We start from the raw sequence: 19762 nt of genomic DNA, 5'->3' as shown, positions 1-19762 counted from the left end.
TAATTTTCCATTGTTTTAGGACGTCATAGTATCCCGACTACTAGCTCAACCTCTTGAGGGCGTACTTTGGTCGGATCGAGCGAATTGGCCGTATTCGACGGGAGGTACATGTAGTTAAAACAACTTGCGAATTACTGAATTACATCGATGAACATAGTTATGTCTGCACAATGAGGTTTGTTAAAGAATATTTTGATAACATTTTCTGTAAAATTTACTGTATTTAGGCTACTGAAATAGGTGCAGTCGGGGTTACTTTAAATTATAGTGACTCAACCGAACGATCGTGATACGTGATCATGAGTTTCCGTGCCTAGGCTATGGTGTAACTCAATGGACTAAAAAACCAGCAACATCTGGATGGCTCACTGCATTACTTTGCTATCACTGTGGCTCGGTACCAGACTGTCAGTACAATGTGAATGGGCAAAATCAGTTGTTTTTTTAATTTAGCGTCCCAACTCAACTGAGAGAATGAAAGACCATGAACAGACTTGGGAGTGTTACTGCTGTTGTGCACTCTGTGAAAAGCTGGCGAATAGCTCATAGGCTATACGGTTTGTGCATGCATCATCATTTATGGTTCCCTGAAACAAACTCCAAAGGGAATTGCCATTGGGAATAATGCAGGTATCCAAGTGGAAAAAGTTTTATAAACCAGTCACCATGACCTAAACACCAACAAAATTTGGAAATATAGCCAAAATCAACTTTTCCTAGGACAATACCAGTTTTTCTTAGCAAACAGGACTTAATGAATATACAAAATGAGGTGGATTGCACTGTGTTCAGTGGAGAGTGTGACTGAGTGTGAGACGGTGACTACCAAAGTTGTGATGACTCGAGTCATTGACTCAATTCAAGTCTCGCTCCAGTTCCAGGCGACTTGACTCAACTCGAGTCCCATGGGCAATGACTGGACTCGACTTAAGTTAAGTCCCTTATCACAAGACCCGACTCAGTTGAAGACTGAGATGCAGCCGAAGTCTAGTATTGGAAAACGACCATGGAGTCCATATCTGTCAAATCTGTATCTACCTAGAGAACTCAAATTCACTGCTTTGTCGCTACGCCATGACCGTGTGACTTCGAGCCAATAAGCCTTATCGCAAGAACCGCAGGGGTGATTTTGCACAATGGTAGAAAGGCATTGTACGTGGGCCAGCTTAAGACCTATTATAAAAGAGCCCTTCTTTCCCATTATGTAATGTGGCTTTAATCTTCTTGTGTACTTATGGTTAATATCTCCTTTATTTTATTTTATGTTATTTCAGTCGTCATCAAATATTACAATTTTTGTAACATTTTTCTGTCAATTATTGTCACGTCTTTTATGTCTTGTCTTGTCCGTCCTGTTTTTTTTGTCTCGTAGTTGTTTATGTTGTTGTTCGTGTTATGTCTTCTGTCTTAAGGGCTGTTTTTACAAGCCTCTGCTTATTCAACAGCCTAATGCTCTTTTCTTTTCTCATTTGTACATGGACTACTTTTTTTTATTTTATTATAGATTCTAATGTTCTTTTTTTCATTAAGTACATGTATCATGTGATTCAAACTGTATATACATGTACCTTGGGATGACATCACAATATGCTGGCCAACCAGACCATTCACATTAAGCATGCATTGTCTTCATGCCCATGCCTATGACTATTTCCTGAGCACCCCGACATCCAATATCCTTCTAAACGATACCAATTGTCCCGGTTTTTGTGTGTGCAGATATTAACTGGAAAGCCACGAGTATGTCTTCAAGGTATGCAGATGTCCTAGACCAGTGTCGTGTGGCACTGGTCAAAGATCTTAATCCAGATGATGTCATGGACTACTTGATAGCCGACAGAGTCCTCGTTCCCGACGACAAGGAGAGAGTGGATGCCAGGAGCACGCGCAGGGAGAAAGTGCGTGAGCTCTTGGACTTGCTGGCCCGCCGAGGTGACAGAGCCTTCATAACCTTCATGGCTGCATTGAAGGACCTGGATTCCGGGCACAACCACCTGTACGAACTGTTGCAGAGGAAGCTGGAAGATTGGGAACATCAGGCTGAACCCATGCGTTTGGAGCAGCAACAGCAAACTAAACTATATCCTGTTGAGCCCAGGCAACCCGTTAAGTGCACCGAACAAAATCACCGTGATTGTACAGGTAACAAGGATTGATCAAACCCAGTGCTCTTTCAGAATTTGTGTCACTAGCACACTGAAAGTAGAAACTACATTTAAACTCTGTACATGTAATGTGTTCACTGGAAGCATTTTGGTCCTTAAAGACTAATCCATGTCAGGCAGGAACAACAGAGGGTGTGCTTTTACATAGAAAGGATGGTCCTTTGGTAGAAACTCTCTGTGTCCTGTACAGGTTTATGCACATTTTTCGCAGGATGTGCTGATGAGTGCATATGACTAGTTTCTGTGTGGTCTCCATATGTGCTCCCGTTGGGCGCAGGGTCTTGGCTAAAAATTTTTCCCACCAGCCTGTCTCTACATGTACTTTGCCAGTTTTGAAAACTTGAGGTGCGCTCACGTTTGGGAAAGTTGTCATTTACAGCCTTGTGGTTGAAAAGAGTTTTAGTGCTTGGGAACAACCTGCATGTGAGAGCCTGGCACTCACGGCAGTTATGGCTTCATATTACGATTGCTAGATTTAGTCTATAGCAGAAGCCTTTCAGCAACTAGAATTCCACTTGACCTGTTCTCATCCCCTTTGTCTAAGGATATGAATTTGCAGCCCTGTGGAGTTTATCTCTTGCATCCATGTTTCTTTCATATTCAGAAATTGAGGTGTTTGGAACAGTATTGTTGTCAAGCATTTTTTGAGTATCAAGCTCAGTGCCAAAGATTGATTTGGTCAGGAGGGAATAAAATACCTCTTGAAATGGTGAAATTGTAATGAAACCCTTGCCCTGATACATCCAGTAGATCTCTTCAGTATTTTCGTTCTTGATTGCTTCGTGCTTTGTTGTAGAGACACTATTACATTGGAAATTGGCAACACAAAGAGGAATGCCAAGCCAATTTTTTGGATACCCAAATAGCAGACTCCCATTTATTCCATTTGGAGTTTTGCTGACAAGATATGGCATCCTCCACAATCCTTTGGTAAATCTGGCTCGACTGGCCAAAATGACATCAAGAGAGCAAGGGTCAAAATGTGAAATTCCGTTTCAAATTTTGACATTTTCTTCTTCTTTTTTTTCAACACAGACTCGAAACAGGGCTTCTGTTCGAAGCCTCAGCAATCCCAAGCTCCCAGCCATGACCTTGCTGAGTGGGGTCGCAACCATCCAAAGAGCCCCAACATGATCCCCTCAGAAAAGCTCCTGAGTCAGCTGGCCGGCAACCTGGGCCAGGACTGGGAGCAGCTAGGGAGCCTGCTGGGGTTGAAAGACAGCGACATGTACCGCTGCAAGGTAGAGAACCAGTTCAACCTCTGGGGCCAGATCAACAGTGCCCTGCTCAAGTGGAAGAACCGGGAGTACAAGAATGCCACCATTCTGAGACTCGTCACGGCCCTGAAGCAGTGTAACGTCGGACGGGAGAAGTATGAATTCCTAATGAATGCATGAACTGTGTATATATTCAAACTTTCCTCAGTTTTCTTTACTCTACTCCAAGAAATCATTATCAAAAATTCTAAATTATGAGATTTGTTTCATGCTTCATTCTAAGGCCACATGAAAAAAAAAATTGGTGAGCGTCCTTTTTAAAAAAAATCTTGGGGTGGGAGGGTGTTTTGTTTTTTTTCAGTTCAATATACTGTACATCTTTGCTGGATTGGAAAATAGTAGATATAAAATAAGCTTCATTTTATCTTCTTTGCGAAAGGGGTTGACACAGGCAAGTCATCACAAAAGGAGATAGGGCAAAAAGTTAGGCAAAAATAAGAGGGTTTTCTCAGAGAGGGTTACGGTGCTGCAGCTCTGTGAAGTGAGATCAGTATCTGGGAATGACTGCCGCTAATGAGTATTGACCCAGCTTGCAGCAGAGGTTGAGGCCGCATCCGAATGGCACGCTGTGGCTGCGGCCACATTGTACAAAGCTATTGTGGTTGCTGCCTTGCCGGTTGCTCTCTTTTCCACACGTTTACGCGTGCGGCCACAACCGCAGCCAGTAATTCAGATGCGGCTTACACAAACACGCTAACGGTTTGGTGAATCTCAACCTCGTTCCCATGGGCTCGATCTTGCCGCGACATGGAATCAAGGTTAGGTGAATCTGCACTCTTACATGTAGATGTTTGGGAGTAATCAGCGATTCCTGGAAGAATTGTTTCCGAAGCACGTAACAGAAGGTCGCTAAATTGAATCTGGGGTCATCCAGAAGGCTATTTTTTCCATTTATTTCCAATAAATAAAAAATTGGGGCGGGTGTATTTCTTAGGGCAGGTGGGGACGATCACCAACTTTTTTTTTATGTGGTGTAATTTGTAAAGTATGTTTCAGCATGATGATTGACATTTTCACCTGGGCACAATGAATTTGGCAAGGTGTGAGTTCTTTGCTCGGTGTTTTGTTGGGCTTCTGACAGTCTACAACAAATACAGCATGGCAACTCTCAAGTTATTGACTGCAGTCCAACCAAGTTGAGAAACACTTGAATAGTGTCAGGCATGCTCATTGGGCTTTTCTGTTTTGTTTGTATCGGAGGGCATGCATGTAAAAAGCATCCAGAACCCTGATCAGAAGTTTACAGGCCACAGTGCAAACTGCCGGTAATCATGTTGGGAGCACTTTTGTATAGCAGGTGCAAGGTTACTGCAATTAATTGACTGCTTCTGTAGTGCCAGAATTCTGTGCTCCTGTGATCGCTGTATTGATGTTTTGGTTACATTTTCTTATTTAGTCAATTAAAATTCACTTTGTGATAATACAGGCTTCCTTTCCGAGTGCACTCGTAAGCGAATGCCTAGAAAAAATCCTCAAATATTTCCAGTCATGCAAAGAACAATTGTAGTTTGAAGCTACAGTGGATTGATACTAAAAATGCCTGTGTGGAAATCAGAAGGCAACAGAGGTTACTGTTTGATTAATCAAACCTGTAGCGTAATTGAGATGGGAAAGATGATTGATTGAAAAATTAACAAAAAAAGTGGGCCCACCTGTAAACTATCTGAGTCTTCTTATAGAATACATGTACTTGAAATAACTTCAAGCTGTCACAAGTTGTCACAAACAGATGGTCCTTATGTCTGTCAGTCAGGATTGACAAGGGTAATATGTTCAGACTGAATCCAACTGAAAAGGAATTATATTTTCTGCAAGAGCCAGAAATCATCTGCTGTTGGGATTGCTTAAATTCAGTGACTAAGGTTGGCAAGCATCATGTGCACACTTCGCAGAATTTGTAGATATGCTTTGTAATTGATTTCACTGGTACCCATTGCCCTATCCAATCACATGGACTGCTTTGGGAATCCAGCTGATTGGAAAAGTGGAAGTGCATGTGTCAACACATACACGTGTGCAAAACTTGCTCATAAAATGTGCACATCATCGGCAGTGTGAAAGTTACCCACAATGCTTTGTGACAAATTTGGCAACCCCCCCCAAGAAAATTGGTCCTTGTAGATCCGCCCTTGCATGCACTGTAGTTAGCAAGTTTACTAGTGAAGGGCCTTGAAAGTAGTCAATCATTATGATTCATTGCTTAACATCTGTAGCCCATCAGTGTGTAATCCTTGAGTTTAAGAGGTAAGCCTTCCTCAAGTTTTTTTTCTGTGGCAGATTAGTTATATGCTGTATACAACTATATGAATAAATTTACTTCTCCAGGAGTGCTTGGGAGCTTTTTGTCCGACACCTTTACACCTTTTGCATGTTTTTGGGGAAATTAAATAGGGGAACAAACATGTGCCACTTCGGTTTTGAATCATATTTTTGTTTGTAATTGCCTCACATATTGTGTACGTGTTCAAGACGTGATGAAGTTAGAGTTTATATTGCACATTACACATGTATATTACGTTGAGAGAATCAAGGTTATAAGTAATGCTGTGTACATACGCTTTAAAAATCCCTACTTTCATTATTCTGTATTTTAATTCTATAAAAAGTGAGGTTAGACCATAATTAAACAAAAATTGAAGATATCTTGGATGGTTTTGGGTGGTGTTATTAATATTTTGGTTTGTACATGTAGATATTACACAAACAGTAAATGTCTGTTCAAAATGTAAATAAACGCGATATGGCATTTATACTTTATTCTTAGTTGAATGAATGTGTGTAGTGACAGGATATATATATTTCTAAAATAAAGTCTACAAAGATATCAAGCCCCCTGTACTTCACCTGCAGACGTCATTTGACCGACCACTTGACGAATTCAAGGTCTAACCTGATTCCTGAGGGAGTTAATGGACTAGAGGGCGCAAAGGGAGTTTGAAACCTTTTCTCTTCTCACGCCTCTTTAAAGACGGAGAAAGATGACACCTGAATTGTTTTGGCATCAAAGGAGGAAGTAACGTGCTTGGAAATATAAAGATGCGTTGGGATGTTCTCCAGTTTCCCAATGCTGGAGAGTACGGCTGTGCCATCGTACCTATCGCTCTGTTGCATGCACGCGACGCATTTGGCGTCTGTATGTCATAAAGCGTTTAATTATAATAATTATGGATCGAACTTGCGGCTTATGGTACGTTTGCGCGTGCAAGAGGGCGACATATCATTACTCGATCGGTTTAATGCACCACCGATGCGTACCCGCGATCGCCTTGTGTGATCGAAATTGTTGGGTTAACGATTCTAATTCGGAAAAACGGTCCCCTGTTTACGACCGTGGGTTCTCGAACGGGCGCATCAATCTTGCCGTTCGCTCGCCTGACTGTTCATGCAACTGTCGGGATTACAAGCAGGTGATATTCTTCCCGCCGTGTGACACCTTTAATAATGCTAAAAAGCCCGGGAATATTTCATCGTTGATATGCATAGAGAGGGCTGAAGAGGCAGATACCGGCATCTGTGCTTGACGGGAGGGCAGATGCAACTACGTAACTTGGGCACCGTGAGTTGACGACATTCTCGCGGCTTGTGTTGCGGTGAGGCCGTCACGCCGTAAAGCTGTAAATTCGCCGGCTGGCCTGAGATTTCTTTGGTTTTTTCGATGGAAGGGACAATTTTACGGGACTGAGTCACCGCAGACGGCTCACGTGTCGCCAGACTTCATTGTCTAGCGCGCTGCATGTGCTTTGTCTGTTTGGCCTGACCGAGGCACGGGCGTGTGAGGCGGGCAGCCAGCGGCTAGAAGCAAGATGACCAACCCGATCCTAGGCGGAGGAGGGCCGGCCCATCGACGGATGTCCTCAGACTCGGACAGAGAGCTTGAAGGTATTGGCTGTGCCTCCTTACCCGCCCAAAATGTAATTTTTTTCTGCAGTCTATGTCTACGGGCGATGCAGCATGCACGTCAAACGAAATAGTTATAAAAAGCAACTCTTTAATTACGGAATATTTTAATTAAGAATAACTTAAAGGCTAACTTATGGAGCAGTAATGTTGCTGATGCACCACTAGCCTAGTTTATGACACATTTACTTATAAATTTTCGAGTTTCATTTTTGCAAATGTAACGAGAATAGGTACATTTTTGTTGCGTAAATCAGACTCGGCCGTTGTCAAATTTAATACACACACTCCAATTAGAAAATCTTGAAATAGGCCTACACTTTGCATGTGCTTACCTGCTGCCTGGGCGGTAACACTGAAAACAAAAGGTAAAATATTTTACATGCTAAACTGATGAAGAGAATGCTATGGCGTTACCCCAGGTGGATCTTTGAATAATTTAGTCACTTTAATTGTGCATAGTGTACGAATCTATTATTGGATTTTGACATTTACCTTAATTAATGCACAGCGTTAATGCCAGCATCTGATTTCACGTGTCAATACCATGATGGGTCGCTTTCCCCACGTTCAACGGCGCGCAATAACTAACGCTAATGCGAGGCTTCGTAGTCGAGGCACCTCTTCAGGATTTGAGGACGCCTGGGGCACATCATGAGAGACTTCCACCGTCACTTCTCTCTGTCTGTGCTTCATTTTGTTTTAACATAATGCCGCATGTATATCCGTAGCTACCACACGATCACTTTCAGAAAAAAAAATTATTGAAAAGAAACAGGAAGGTTTTGGGACAGCTTTTACTCTGCATAAACAATCGTGCGCGTTGGCAATATGCGCCTACGCTCGAACGACATCATGCGGTATTTGGGCAAACATGCTGCCGCAAATTTCAAACGGTCAAATTCCAAACTATTTAATCATCTGCTGATGTCTTCAAACAAAGCAGGATTGTCACGTTAATGATTTAAGGCAGTGCTCTCTTTGGCCGGTAGGCCTACTTCAAGCGTTTTTGCGTGTTTTGCTCGTATAATAGGCCTATGGCCAATTTGTTGGGTTCAAAGTAAAGTCGCATGAGGCTCCGAATTCGGAAAATATTTGGGTCTTTAAATTCTCGAAAAATATTGAGTGTTTGTGTTCGTTAAGTAAATGATGCTTTGAAGTTTGTTTTCTGAAGCAGCTCTGGCTTTGTTTTGAGAGGTGTCGATGAGACAGCGTTTTTTCCATCAACCCCCCCCCCGCCAAATTATGTGAAATGCAAATACATCCGTTGCATTAGTGTGGGCGGGAATGTGAAATAAATTATTCAGATGTACAGGTATTTTACCAGGCCTTACAATTCAGAATTAAAGCTAGGGTGGGTGGAGGTCAACAACCCCCCCCCCCCTTCACTGTCATTTAGAGGCCTTCGCTCGGCTATTTAAGGTTGGAAGCCCTGAAAAGCATAAATCATTTGGGGGCTTATTTTACGCGTACCATTAATGATTAAACAGAGATTAAATGGCATCACCGACGGCGACAACTACATAGGAACCCCCCCTCTTGTACGAACAAATTTTTCTTGGAATCCTCGAACAAAAATATTCAGGATCCGCCCCTGCAAATTGTATGAAATTTGCAAAACACCCTAAAGCAAGAAGCGGAGCCTTCCTAAAATAGTTAGACATCACTTGAAAACAGGTGGATTTCGGCCAGCAGAATTATGCACCTTTATATGCTGCAGCAAATCTTGCCATCGGGGACAACAGGTTGTGAGGAAAATCCTCCAGACGAAAGGTTGGCGGTACGACAGTTGTCAAAAGGTTGCCTCGCACAATTTCAAATCCTCTCGTCAATGACAAGTGAATTCTTGTATTCGTTTTCTTGGCAGTCACTAGTGTCAGCGATGGCGTCGAGAGAGACATGCGATCGGCTTTTTCGACTTTTTCTCCAGTTATAGTCCGAGACGATCCGTCTTTATATGTCTCTTAAGTGACTGGGGTCAATGTTGGGTTATTGGCCCTCTTCAAAAAGACACAGTGGACTATTTTTATAACATTTAAACCCAATTGAAGGTAATTTCTTGCGTGTGTGGTTTTTTTTTTTAAGTTTGAATCTGGTTGCTTCTGTCATTCCTACTAGTGACGCGCGGGGGGGGGACCTTCAGCCCAACAGCAGTGTTAGATCTTAAGGCTTTGATCCTTGATAAGGAAATTGTTGTTTTAGTATCGAATTGAAACTTAACACGTTGTCTCTTAAAAACTGATGACTCACTTTAAATACAATGATGCTTTTAACAGACGGTTGAAATGAGACAACTTTTTAATAAGACACACAGCAGTCATGCAGCTGTGCTATATTTAACATTAACACGTAACACCATTCAAAATGACCTATATAGAATGAGGTTACTGAGCTGAATAGAGTTCTGTGCTGCGTACATGTAATTCAAAATATCTCTGCATCCCGGCATGAGTTTCAAATGAAATTTTTAGTATAAATAGAAAACACTGTTGATACCATTTCTGATTAATCCTTTGGGAAAAATGAACGCTTCATTTGGGTTGCATTTGGGTGACATTCTGTGAGAAACTAATTACTATTACAGAGGTCGAGTTGACAACTCTAAGGGGACAACTAAGGTGGAAAGCTTGCGGTAACACCATGCCAGGATACGATCTCTTTGCGAGTTTGTATGGTTCTGAAAAGAACCCTGAGGAACTCTGATAGAACATGTGGCTGCTTCCCCCAAACAAAACTCATGTTCAGAGTTCCTCACGGTTCTTTTCAGAACCATACAGACCCACAAAGAGATCGTATCCTTGCATGGTGCTACCGCAAGCTTTCCACCGTAGTTGTCTGTCACCATGAATAGCTTGAAATAACATCTAAGGGGACAAGTGAAATGAATTCAAAAGTTAAGAAAAATCTTCCCCGGCTTCGTGGCCACAAGCACTGACTATAGCTTTGTTTGGGGGAAGCAGGACATGTTCTATCTAACAATCATACTGTAAATGTGTAAGTGAACAAAGTTAGAGTGTTTCCCTTCCCTGTGGCAAAACAAGATTATCTGAAATACTGCAAACTTTGCAGACAGCTCAAAGCAGATCCTACTTTAAACGTGTATGTTTGCAGAACAGCAAAATTTCATATGAACTTTAAAATCTAAAAAACAGAGGGCCTTGGGGAGCTAGGCTATATTACAAGTCACTGATCCGTCAAGGCCGCTGTGCGACACTTTCAAACGTAATTAAGCTTCTGTCTTTTTTCAAATGATGTCTGCAAGGCTACGTATACACCTATAAGGCTACTGGTAAGCTACAGGGCCGGCCATAAAGTAGGCTACTTTTGCACGAATCACGGGGAATTAGGGGTCGTTAATATATGCATTCACCATGCATGCGCATAAATGTAAGACTAAAAAGTGCTTTTGAAACACACGCTTAATTGAGATAAAATCAATATGCATGTGTACGCTTTCTCATTTTAATACCTTCCAGGAAGCAGCTTTCATTCATCGGAAATCATTAAAACACTCCACACCTCCATTTAGATTTACCCTCCCTGAGCGAACACTCATAAAGGAATATAGAAAGCGTTCACAACACGAAGCAAGTTTTAACAGCGTATCCAGCGGGGAGCTAGACAGACATCTCCTTGACATGTTACCACTTTTTTTTACAGAAGTCGAAAGTGCTGAAATTTAGAAACGGCCCTCTTACTTGGGGGAGGGGGTTCATGATTCTTTCAGTGGATGATTTTGATTTTGCTCCGACGTATCCCTGACCTTGATGTGCCACCAAGGAAGTTGGATTCACTGCATATACCACACGAAGAGGAGATTTAAAAGTTAATTTATTAACTTTACAAACAGCCCCTGACAATAGACTTTATCCACAAGAAGCCATTTCCATACCCCACTTTCAGTTTTTTTCAATGTTGTTTGTACATCTAGAAATATTTGATAACATATTCTAAATTTATTCATTGGCGTAAATGACATTAATTTGTATTGAAGTTTATTTTATGTACTTCCAGTTTTATTCTCAGGTTCCCAAAATTAAAAAAACAGTAAACCTCACTTTCGGTTCAATATGGCCGATTTGGATATAAGGCCAGTTCGTCGATCCAAGGTACATCTGCAGCAGCTCGTATGTCACCGCAAAATTTCCTATGAAGTGCCTCCGTACTATTTTCACTGCTTGAACCATTTTCACTGCTTGAATCAATACCATTGAAACACTCTCTTGTAACAAGCGGAACTTGTTCCTCCTATCGTTCCATTATTAAAACCGCCTGTGCCAAAATGATTAAATGGCCGCAAGGTAGTCGCAAGACGCGGCCTCTTAAAGTAAGGTCGCCGTCTAGACAATCTTGCCAAATAAACCCAGCTTATTTACGCATTTCTTTTCGCATAAAATTTGTAAAAGGTGATTAATGGTTCAAGAATATGAATTTTTTACGGGGATTTAGAGTAGGTGATATTTCATTTATTTACACCTTATCGTTCAGCACGAGGAAGACTTAGAACGATGTCATCCCATGGGAGAGATTTAGCCTGATGGCTCATATTTTGGTGTGCTTCACTCTTCTTGTACTCCTTTTGTACCGTGCTGATCTTGTACCGTGCTGCGTTTGATAACGGACTGATGGCATTAGGAGCATATAAGAAACGACCTCTATACGTGGCTGCGCGTTGCCGGTAGTTTCAAGCACTTTGGATGGTCTCTACATCAACCAAGTTTAGACAGTTTGAAAAACGCACGTGAATGCATTAGTCATTGAAAACGTGTACAAACGTGAAACTGTAATAGACATAGTAACCTAAACAGTCAAAAATCAGTTTTACCATTTTTAGTCTAAATAAAGCAGCCACTTGCCCATTTTGTGCCGTTACCGGCCATTATGCAGGAGGTCAAACTAAACTCAAAGTGGTAAACATCGATTGGCAATCAATGTAGCTATGATATGGATGTGCTCTCTAAATTGGGCCGGGTTGGGATGTTTTCTCCGATCGATGCCACTGCACAGTCCCACAAAAAGCACCGGCAATATAACGGTAGACGACCGAGCAGAGATTACATCTCGACGGAATGACGTTAACGTCCGCTCAGGAGCGTCACAGGGGACACTGGATTGTAACACTTCGCCACGATAGCGACCCAAATCGCCCCATTGACATTCCGTACGCCACGGACAAGGGGAAAATTTGACCAGATCTTTGCTGAGATATGTGCATAGATAGGAAAGTGCTGGAGGGTATTACTGGTCCGTGAAGCAAATAATCAAAAAGGGGAAATTCAATTAGTTGTACACACACATTTCGTCTAGGACTGTCAAGTCGCAATAACGTGGATTGAAATTCTTCTGAAGTTAATGTATCCATAGAATGGTGAATGCTAATAAGGCATTGAAGCAATTTTATTATGATAGAAAAATTATTTGGTATTGATGGATAGAATTTTCAAAATAGATTTCTAAAGTTTAGGAATTTGAAGTGTAATACTTACCTTCTATAAACATAAATAATTGTGTGCATTTACAAAGAGGTAGCAAGATTGTGTTTTGTAAACGCAGTTTGTGAAATTTTTATCACTGAGTAGATTGGCACTTGCTTGTGATATTAGAAGCATCATGGTAAATTCATATTCCACAACTGTTTGATCCTTTCATGGAGGTGGTTTCAGATCTGAATGGCTAACAATAAGAAATATGTAGTGATTTTACCATAAAAAGAACACCTTTCCTGCAGACACTCGAGGCTCCATCAGTGGTACCAGCGTTGGCTCTTGTCTCACGAGTCAAGTGTAATTCTAACCAAATCTGAAGCAACACGAAATAAACAGTTGCATCAGTCGTCTCAACCTACCTCCCCCGTAAGACAGGCTCACATTACCCCCCGACAGAGAGTAGAGTCACGCTGACGCATGCTCTGTAGTCGAATTCATTCCCATCACTTTTGATACCCAAAACAAGCTTACTGAAGAATCGCCGAAAATGCTTAATTTTAGAAGCATAATAGCGTGTTAGTTGTTTGCCAATAGAGGAGCACAATTGAAGAATTGATAAATTGTCGTCATCATTGACAGCTTCTCCTTCACGGTACTAGATACTAATAAATGTAATTTGTAAAAGGGCGTGCTTCAAATGAAAAAGCAAATCCACGGCATGGCCAAATTTTTGATGGCCCCCTCTGTACAGAAATGTCTTCAACAAAAAACTGTGAATTAAATTTTGAAAATATCAGCACTCTGTAAGATTATTCATAGCCTATATAAGATCAAAAATTATATTGGCCTAGTGCTGCTGGCCCAACTCACTACATTCAGTGTGGGAACGAGTTCGAAAGGTGTAGGGTTTTTAAAACTGAACTGAAATCTTATCTTCCCATATTAAGTATACGTCGTAACCTAATTAGTGTACACACAGGGTTTTGTATATCAATCTCATAATCTTATTGTGTAGGGGTACCGTAAGACGTAACTTAAGCCAACTGTACTATTATGTCAAATTGGCTTAGAAGCAGGCTGTTTTGCTCATCAGCGACAGCTAATTATAAATGTTGCGGCCAGGTAGTCGCTTCCAACTGTTTCTCGGCTGTTTCTTACTCTGTAAAGAATATTTTTACAGATATTCAGCCACGACACGAGTCCACTAATTCAGCGGTTCTGTGGTCGATACTAATCGGTGAAGGTGAAGCATTGTAACAAAAAAAAAAGGATATAAAGCCTTGTGTATCGATGTCAAATATTTCTTCTCAACTCCGCCATATGGCTCTTTTCGCGTATCTGACAACAACTTCAGATTAAAAAATTCCAGTCCCTTCATTTTGAGCATAATGCATTCCAAACCACGCATATTTTCCATGACACCTCTCAACGAGACTTGGAAGAAATATTTCCCCCTCAGATGTTTCCGCTTATTTTGTCCATTTTTGTCAAGCTGTAGTTTCATTTGCCCTTAGATCTGATAAACAACGTGAGCATTGCAATAAAAAAACTCTGGGGATATCTATTAAATTCCAGTTTAAATGCGTTTAAATCAACATTCCCTTTTTTCTCATTTTGAAAAGTTGGCTATGTGGTAGTAGTTTTCCGGCTTTTTTTTGTTGGGAACTTGACTGGAACCCCTAATTCTGTTCTCGATGCTGAAGAATTACACATAGGCCTACAGATACATCGACTGTCCTTGATTTCCGTTCCTGCCCACAGTCATGATGCATTAGTGTTGAGGCATAGAGAACGAGCCCAGAATTTGTGCTTGAGTGTGTGTAATTGAAAAGTGACATCTTGGATTATTTTACATCCTCAATCGAAGTCTCATATTTCCCTATTCACGGGGGTATACATTAAAAACCTTCTTAAGTTCTCGATTTCAACTCAAGCAGAGAATTTGTTTAATTTGGTTTTTTTTCTTTGAAAAAGAACATTTATTGAAGATTTCTATCAACACTTTCCTTTCCAGTGGCAAAAAGTACTGTAAGACCATAATCCGTTCGAGGTGAAGCCCTGCAATATAAAGCGCAATTTTACCTATGACTAACGTGTACTAAGCAAATAGCACTTTGCATCATCAGTGTTGAGAAAATAAGGCAAAAGAGGAACTCATTTGAATCACCGTGCAATTTTTAACTATTATTGGGAAAACAAAGAGTACCTGTAAGTGAATAATCAACTGCGACAGATGGTGTTTCTGTCATCCAGTTAAACTATAACCTATACAGTATTATCCTTTTAGGCAATCTCAGCTCGTAATGGCTGCTTAATATTACTACGCGAGGCCTGAAAACTTGAAAGGCGAAAGGGAAAAGCAGTTTCCATGGCAACTCGAGTCGTCTCTTTCCCTCCCCAATCCTCGTGTGGATATTGAAGCTCTCACGCATGCCTCGCCATTCTCTGTCAGAGCCCGGTTGTTTATTCAGACGACAGGCCGTGTGTTTTCAAGTAAAAATGCGGGCCCGGGGGCAATAGAGGAGAATGACTGAAATTTAAAAGCGGCCACGTGTTGTGCAGAACGAGTGTTTTTTGGAAGGCTATGAACTCGTTATTTTGTGTGTTTTGGTTCGTTTCCGTGTACCTCGATTAGGTTTGGTTCGGTTGTTTCACTCCAGTTTTGTACTGCTTCAATTTGGCTGATTTTGGTGCCATTTCGGTTCCTTCGGTAGAGTTTAGTTCCTTTTGGTTCGTATGGGTGTGGTCTTGACACTCTACGTATCCCTTCATTGCACTTGCATCCTGCAAGAAATAACCGTAGGCTGTTTCGCTCTCTCTATTCCATAGGGTCCAACCGTTGTTGGGGACTGTGCTGCGGGCCTGGTTTGGCCTTAGGAATTGTGGCCTGCATCTACTTCATCATTATCTTGCCTGCTGGTAAGTTTATTTCCCTCGAGTCAAGATAGACATCTCAAATCTTTCACTCCCTTAAAGATTATCCTTTGTCGCCTCTGGCAGTGCCAAGAAGAGGAAACATTTCAATGTTGATTTCAATCAAAGAATCTTCCAAAAATGACTCCCGTCACCAATAAGATTTGTCGATTTATTTCTCATGCAAACAAGTTTCTCTCAGATCTGATATTTTCTCATACGTTTATGTCAAGTGCATCGTGCAAAAGATTTTTAAAAGTTGCATATTTTCAATAAACAGCCGGTTAGAATTTACGTCAGTTATTGGTCAGACCGGGTACATTGGCCTCCGTCTGGGAAGAATTATGCTAAAAGTGCAAACAGCTTATGTCACCCAACTGTATATAGGTAAAATATCAATCGCGTTGAGCAACGGTGGCCCATCGATAGAATGTACTTGCCATGCTCCTTAAGATGCAAATTCATATTGGTTTGATGATGCTTTCTTCTATCGCAATTAAGTTTTACAGGGAAGGGCTTGACGCTAGACTAGGAAGGTGTTTTCTGTCCTTGCAAAAATTAATGACGTAGGTGCTTGTTTAATAGTTTGTCAATATTCATTCCAAGCATGGTACCCTGCCATCAAGACGGAAGACGTACAACGTGGAAATGTGTGATCTAGATGGCCAACAGGGGAATTAATTCGTACCTAGTTTGGTAAGAGATCACTCTCTCCTTGGTTTTTGCAGGGTTGTTCCTGGCTATGGTGGGTGGACCCAAAAGTACCGTACTCCTCCTGGTCGGCTTGTCCTTTGTCTTCATTCCGCTGGTCATCTTCTCTGTGGCTTGCTTCTGTTACCGGCGACGGAAGAGGAGGCAAAACGCTGGCTACCACACCCCGTCAGCAAATTTCGTCCAGACCCCTTCGCACGTATAGAGACAGGTGTTTGTATCGCTCTGTGGATAACATGCTGCCATCACAGGCCCTAGTCTGACGTACGTCCGTGCTCCGTCAGATTCACCATTTCAAGCTATCGGTGAAGCAGCAGTTTGGATTTGACATTGTTTCTGCGAGCCTGTCCACAGCCACGATGAATCTGCGAGATTTCCGAAGGCGCTTTGGGTAATGGGATCCGGATAATGGACGACGATGGTGGTATTTGTTTATTTACCCTAGTTGCCGGTGTGGCCCCTAACGTGGTATATTTGATTTGTCGCCTCTTGCGTCTTGCTGGAGCAATATTTTTACTTCAAATTTCTTCAAGCTCTTTCCCGATTACAAATCTTTCGGTAACGTGCATGCTGAAAAGTTCCAATGAAATTCTCTCTTGACCTGATTTTCCATTTTTTCGATGTGCACAATGATTTAGTAAGAAAATTAGTGGCTCACAAAGTTTTAGTTGGTCAGGGCCTATGTGGGTATTAAAGGTAATACTGATTATCAGAATTTATCACTTTGAAAGAAATTCTTTAATGTTGTCATGTGGGATTTTCTGAGATTTGTTCAAGTCTACCGCGTTAGGGAACTCTCTACCCGATTGCCGGACCCCATGCACCTTTTTAGAGCTTTGGACTAAATTTCACGATACTGAAATTGTTAACTAAGGTTAACAGCACGACTATGAAGGTAAATAGTACCAATATGTAACTGAATGAATTTGTAGCTTTTCAGCAAAGAGGATCGGCAACATTCCGTAAGGAAGCATCGAAAGTGTACTATATCATGGCCAGGGAATCTACGGCGACATTCGCATCTGACATGAAAACCTGAAGTTTACAGCCTGATAGGGCCGAGGCTAGACAGCCGATAGATTTCCGGAGTGAACTCCAACTGGCCAGCGAGAACCAGCTTGACGCAAAAGCGGAGAACAGCACCCAGCTTCTTGTGCGTAATTGATTGGCAGAAGTGATCGGCATAGACATACGCGTGCTAGCTTAGCCAGTCAGCAATGTGTGGCTCGAGCGTGTGTGGTGGCATCTTTGTACGTAACAAGAGCAGGCTCATTATACAGCAAGCTGCATTAGAATTACGGCTATTGGCGCTTGGATTCGGACGGTCGTAAATTCAGTTTCAAAGGTAACTGTTGTGTGCTGGTTAAATAGAATTTGGAAAGTTGTCGTGTCCGTACCTCGTGGATAATGTGACACGACGGATGTCGATGAATCAAACTGTAACTCTAAATTAATACTTTTTGATGATAAGTGGTATTTTTCTCTGCTAACGTGTGCAACTGCTATTCGTCCTGCCTTCACAAATTAGACTGTCGCTGGTCTGACGTTCAAAACCGGAACGAGGAAAATACAGCTTAATGCTTTCATTTTGTGTATTTTTAGTGTGTAGATTTCACTTAAACCTTTCAATTTTGATCTGTAGTAATTGAAATTTCATATAGGTAATGTACCGCAAGTCTTACAACACTTGAGATCAACTTACACAACATTTCAAGACACTGACAATGACGGCTCGTTCCACACAGAGCCGAGATGATCTTTGACGGCCGTGTTACAAACGTGGAATGGCCTAAACTATGTAGTTCCCTATGACGTGGTTAGTAGTACGTAATGTGGCTTGCGCCAGTGTATGCTTTGCCAAACGATTTCACAGGAAAGTAACATGCGCATGCGCACAAGGAATATCCATGACGAGGGATATAAAAAGATGGATTGCTAGCTGTACTTGTGAATAGTTAGGAATTTACCTTTTAGTCCTTCGGTTTTCAATACAGTGTCGATTTTACTTCGATCAGCTCTAATCTTTGTATTTTTTCATTATATGTTTTTTTAGATATATCGTTGCGCAAATTGTGATAATGTAGAAGTATACTACCTATGGTCATATTTGACCACAACGGTTCACAACTGAAGTTTACGAAATCGCCAACAACGCAAGGATTAATATTTTTGTCCGTCTTTTAAAAGACAAATGAGTATCCCTGCAGGGATTTGGAAACTTTCCTCTGAATTTCCTAAATTAGCAAACAAAGCCTAAAATCTTCACAATATTTTCAGGAGATGAATTTCAAATTGTTAGAAATTAACATTTTTTCCATTTCACCCCAATGTTTGACGTGACCGAGTCAGCATACGGCTTCCATGGAACCACATGCAAAGCAAAACATTACTAAATACTGTTGTATTACAGGCATAATTATCAAACCCCGATAACAGTCCTTCCGTTGGGCGTAACATTAAAACATAGGTCTACCGATTTATGGTAGGTAATCTTTTAGTCAGTTTTTGTCACACAAGTTATTATTTTTTTCTGCAAATGATGTATAAGTGTGTTGTACAGTCCTTTTAACATTATTGATATCTTTTCGCCCAGGGTAATTTTTTGTAAGCCGTGAGTGGAGCTTTGTGCAATATTGATCTGGCGGGATTAAAATAACGTGATGTGATCAGAATGGTTCGTTTTTTCCTTCTAATCCAGGTTATAGCTATCTACCATATGCATCGGTAGGAAATTTGCCGCGACATTGCTTGTACCCAAGGTCATGAATATTCCACTCAATGTAATGAGCAAAGGAATGACGGCGTGACGTCACAGAAGGGAGATGGTACAAATAAGTTTTCTGTGTTTTACACCAGCTAAGCCCATTCCTAGAATTCTAAGAGAAGTTAATCCAATTTCATCAAAGTAGAAGCACAGCCAGGGTGGCGATATGTGGGGATCGGCAATCTGCTGATATGTGTGTAACGATCTGCATATAATTTGGGGCTTGAGTATGACTGGCAGTCTTGTGCTAAAATTGCCATTTATAATTATGTTGATTTCAGTTCAATGCAGTGTTACAAAAACTGTCCATGTCCACCTGCTGTAGCCACTTTGTTCCAAATTCGGCAGATTTATACCAGCCCCGCCGTGCTTTAATAACATCTGAGTATCACTTGACCACACGGTTTCCGCGACATTGGCCGTTCATTATCGATACGATCCAGCACCCGGGTTTTGGTTCCGGCTTTTCCTCATACCTTATGAGATCTTTGCTACGACTTCAGCGGATGTAGGTCGGGTCGTGTGGTCACCGAAGAGGCCCAATTCAACAGGTACAACTACTAACGTCAAGCAAGTTGGTCTTACTATATACTGCGGTGTGTAAGGTGT

At 41.4% G+C, this 19762-nt stretch overlaps 2 protein-coding genes across 2 annotated transcripts; both read left to right on the top strand.

The window, feature by feature from the left end:
• Nucleotides 1-30: 30 nt before the first annotated feature.
• LOC110982127 (death domain-containing protein CRADD-like) lies at nucleotides 31-6199 on the top strand. The gene is made up of 3 exons (XM_022240325.2): nucleotides 31-175; nucleotides 1720-2142; nucleotides 3201-6199. Exons 2-3 carry the CDS (start codon nucleotides 1743-1745, stop codon nucleotides 3560-3562), a joined length of 762 nt encoding a protein of 253 aa, XP_022096017.2. The 5' UTR covers nucleotides 31-175; nucleotides 1720-1742; the 3' UTR covers nucleotides 3563-6199.
• A 451-nt stretch (nucleotides 6200-6650) lies between these two features.
• Nucleotides 6651-19061, top strand: LOC110982144 (uncharacterized). The gene is made up of 3 exons (XM_022240359.2): nucleotides 6651-7321; nucleotides 15595-15684; nucleotides 16407-19061. Exons 1-3 carry the CDS (start codon nucleotides 7246-7248, stop codon nucleotides 16592-16594), a joined length of 354 nt encoding a protein of 117 aa, XP_022096051.2. The 5' UTR covers nucleotides 6651-7245; the 3' UTR covers nucleotides 16595-19061.
• Nucleotides 19062-19762: the final 701 nt, after the last annotated feature.

Source organism: Acanthaster planci, linkage group LG04, assembly GCF_054643075.1.
Source record: "Acanthaster planci isolate LZ-2023a linkage group LG04, COTS_SCS, whole genome shotgun sequence".
Taxonomy (NCBI): Eukaryota; Metazoa; Echinodermata; class Asteroidea; order Valvatida; family Acanthasteridae; genus Acanthaster; species Acanthaster planci.
The sequence above is the reverse complement of the archived record's forward strand: the minus strand, read 5'-3'. Positions and strand labels throughout refer to the sequence as shown.

Excerpts from the sequence above, each read along its gene's own strand:
- LOC110982127 (XM_022240325.2), top strand. The coding sequence starts at position 1,743 with ATGTCTTCAAGGTATGCAGATGTCCTAGACCAGTGTCGTGTGGCACTG. Across the intron at positions 2,143-3,200 it reads AAATCACCGTGATTGTACAG|ACTCGAAACAGGGCTTCTGT; the intron begins GTAACAAGGATT and ends TTTTCAACACAG.
- LOC110982144 (XM_022240359.2), top strand. The coding sequence starts at position 7,246 with ATGACCAACCCGATCCTAGGCGGAGGAGGGCCGGCCCATCGACGGATG. Across the intron at positions 7,322-15,594 it reads CTCGGACAGAGAGCTTGAAG|GGTCCAACCGTTGTTGGGGA; the intron begins GTATTGGCTGTG and ends TCTATTCCATAG. Across the intron at positions 15,685-16,406 it reads CATCATTATCTTGCCTGCTG|GGTTGTTCCTGGCTATGGTG; the intron begins GTAAGTTTATTT and ends TGGTTTTTGCAG.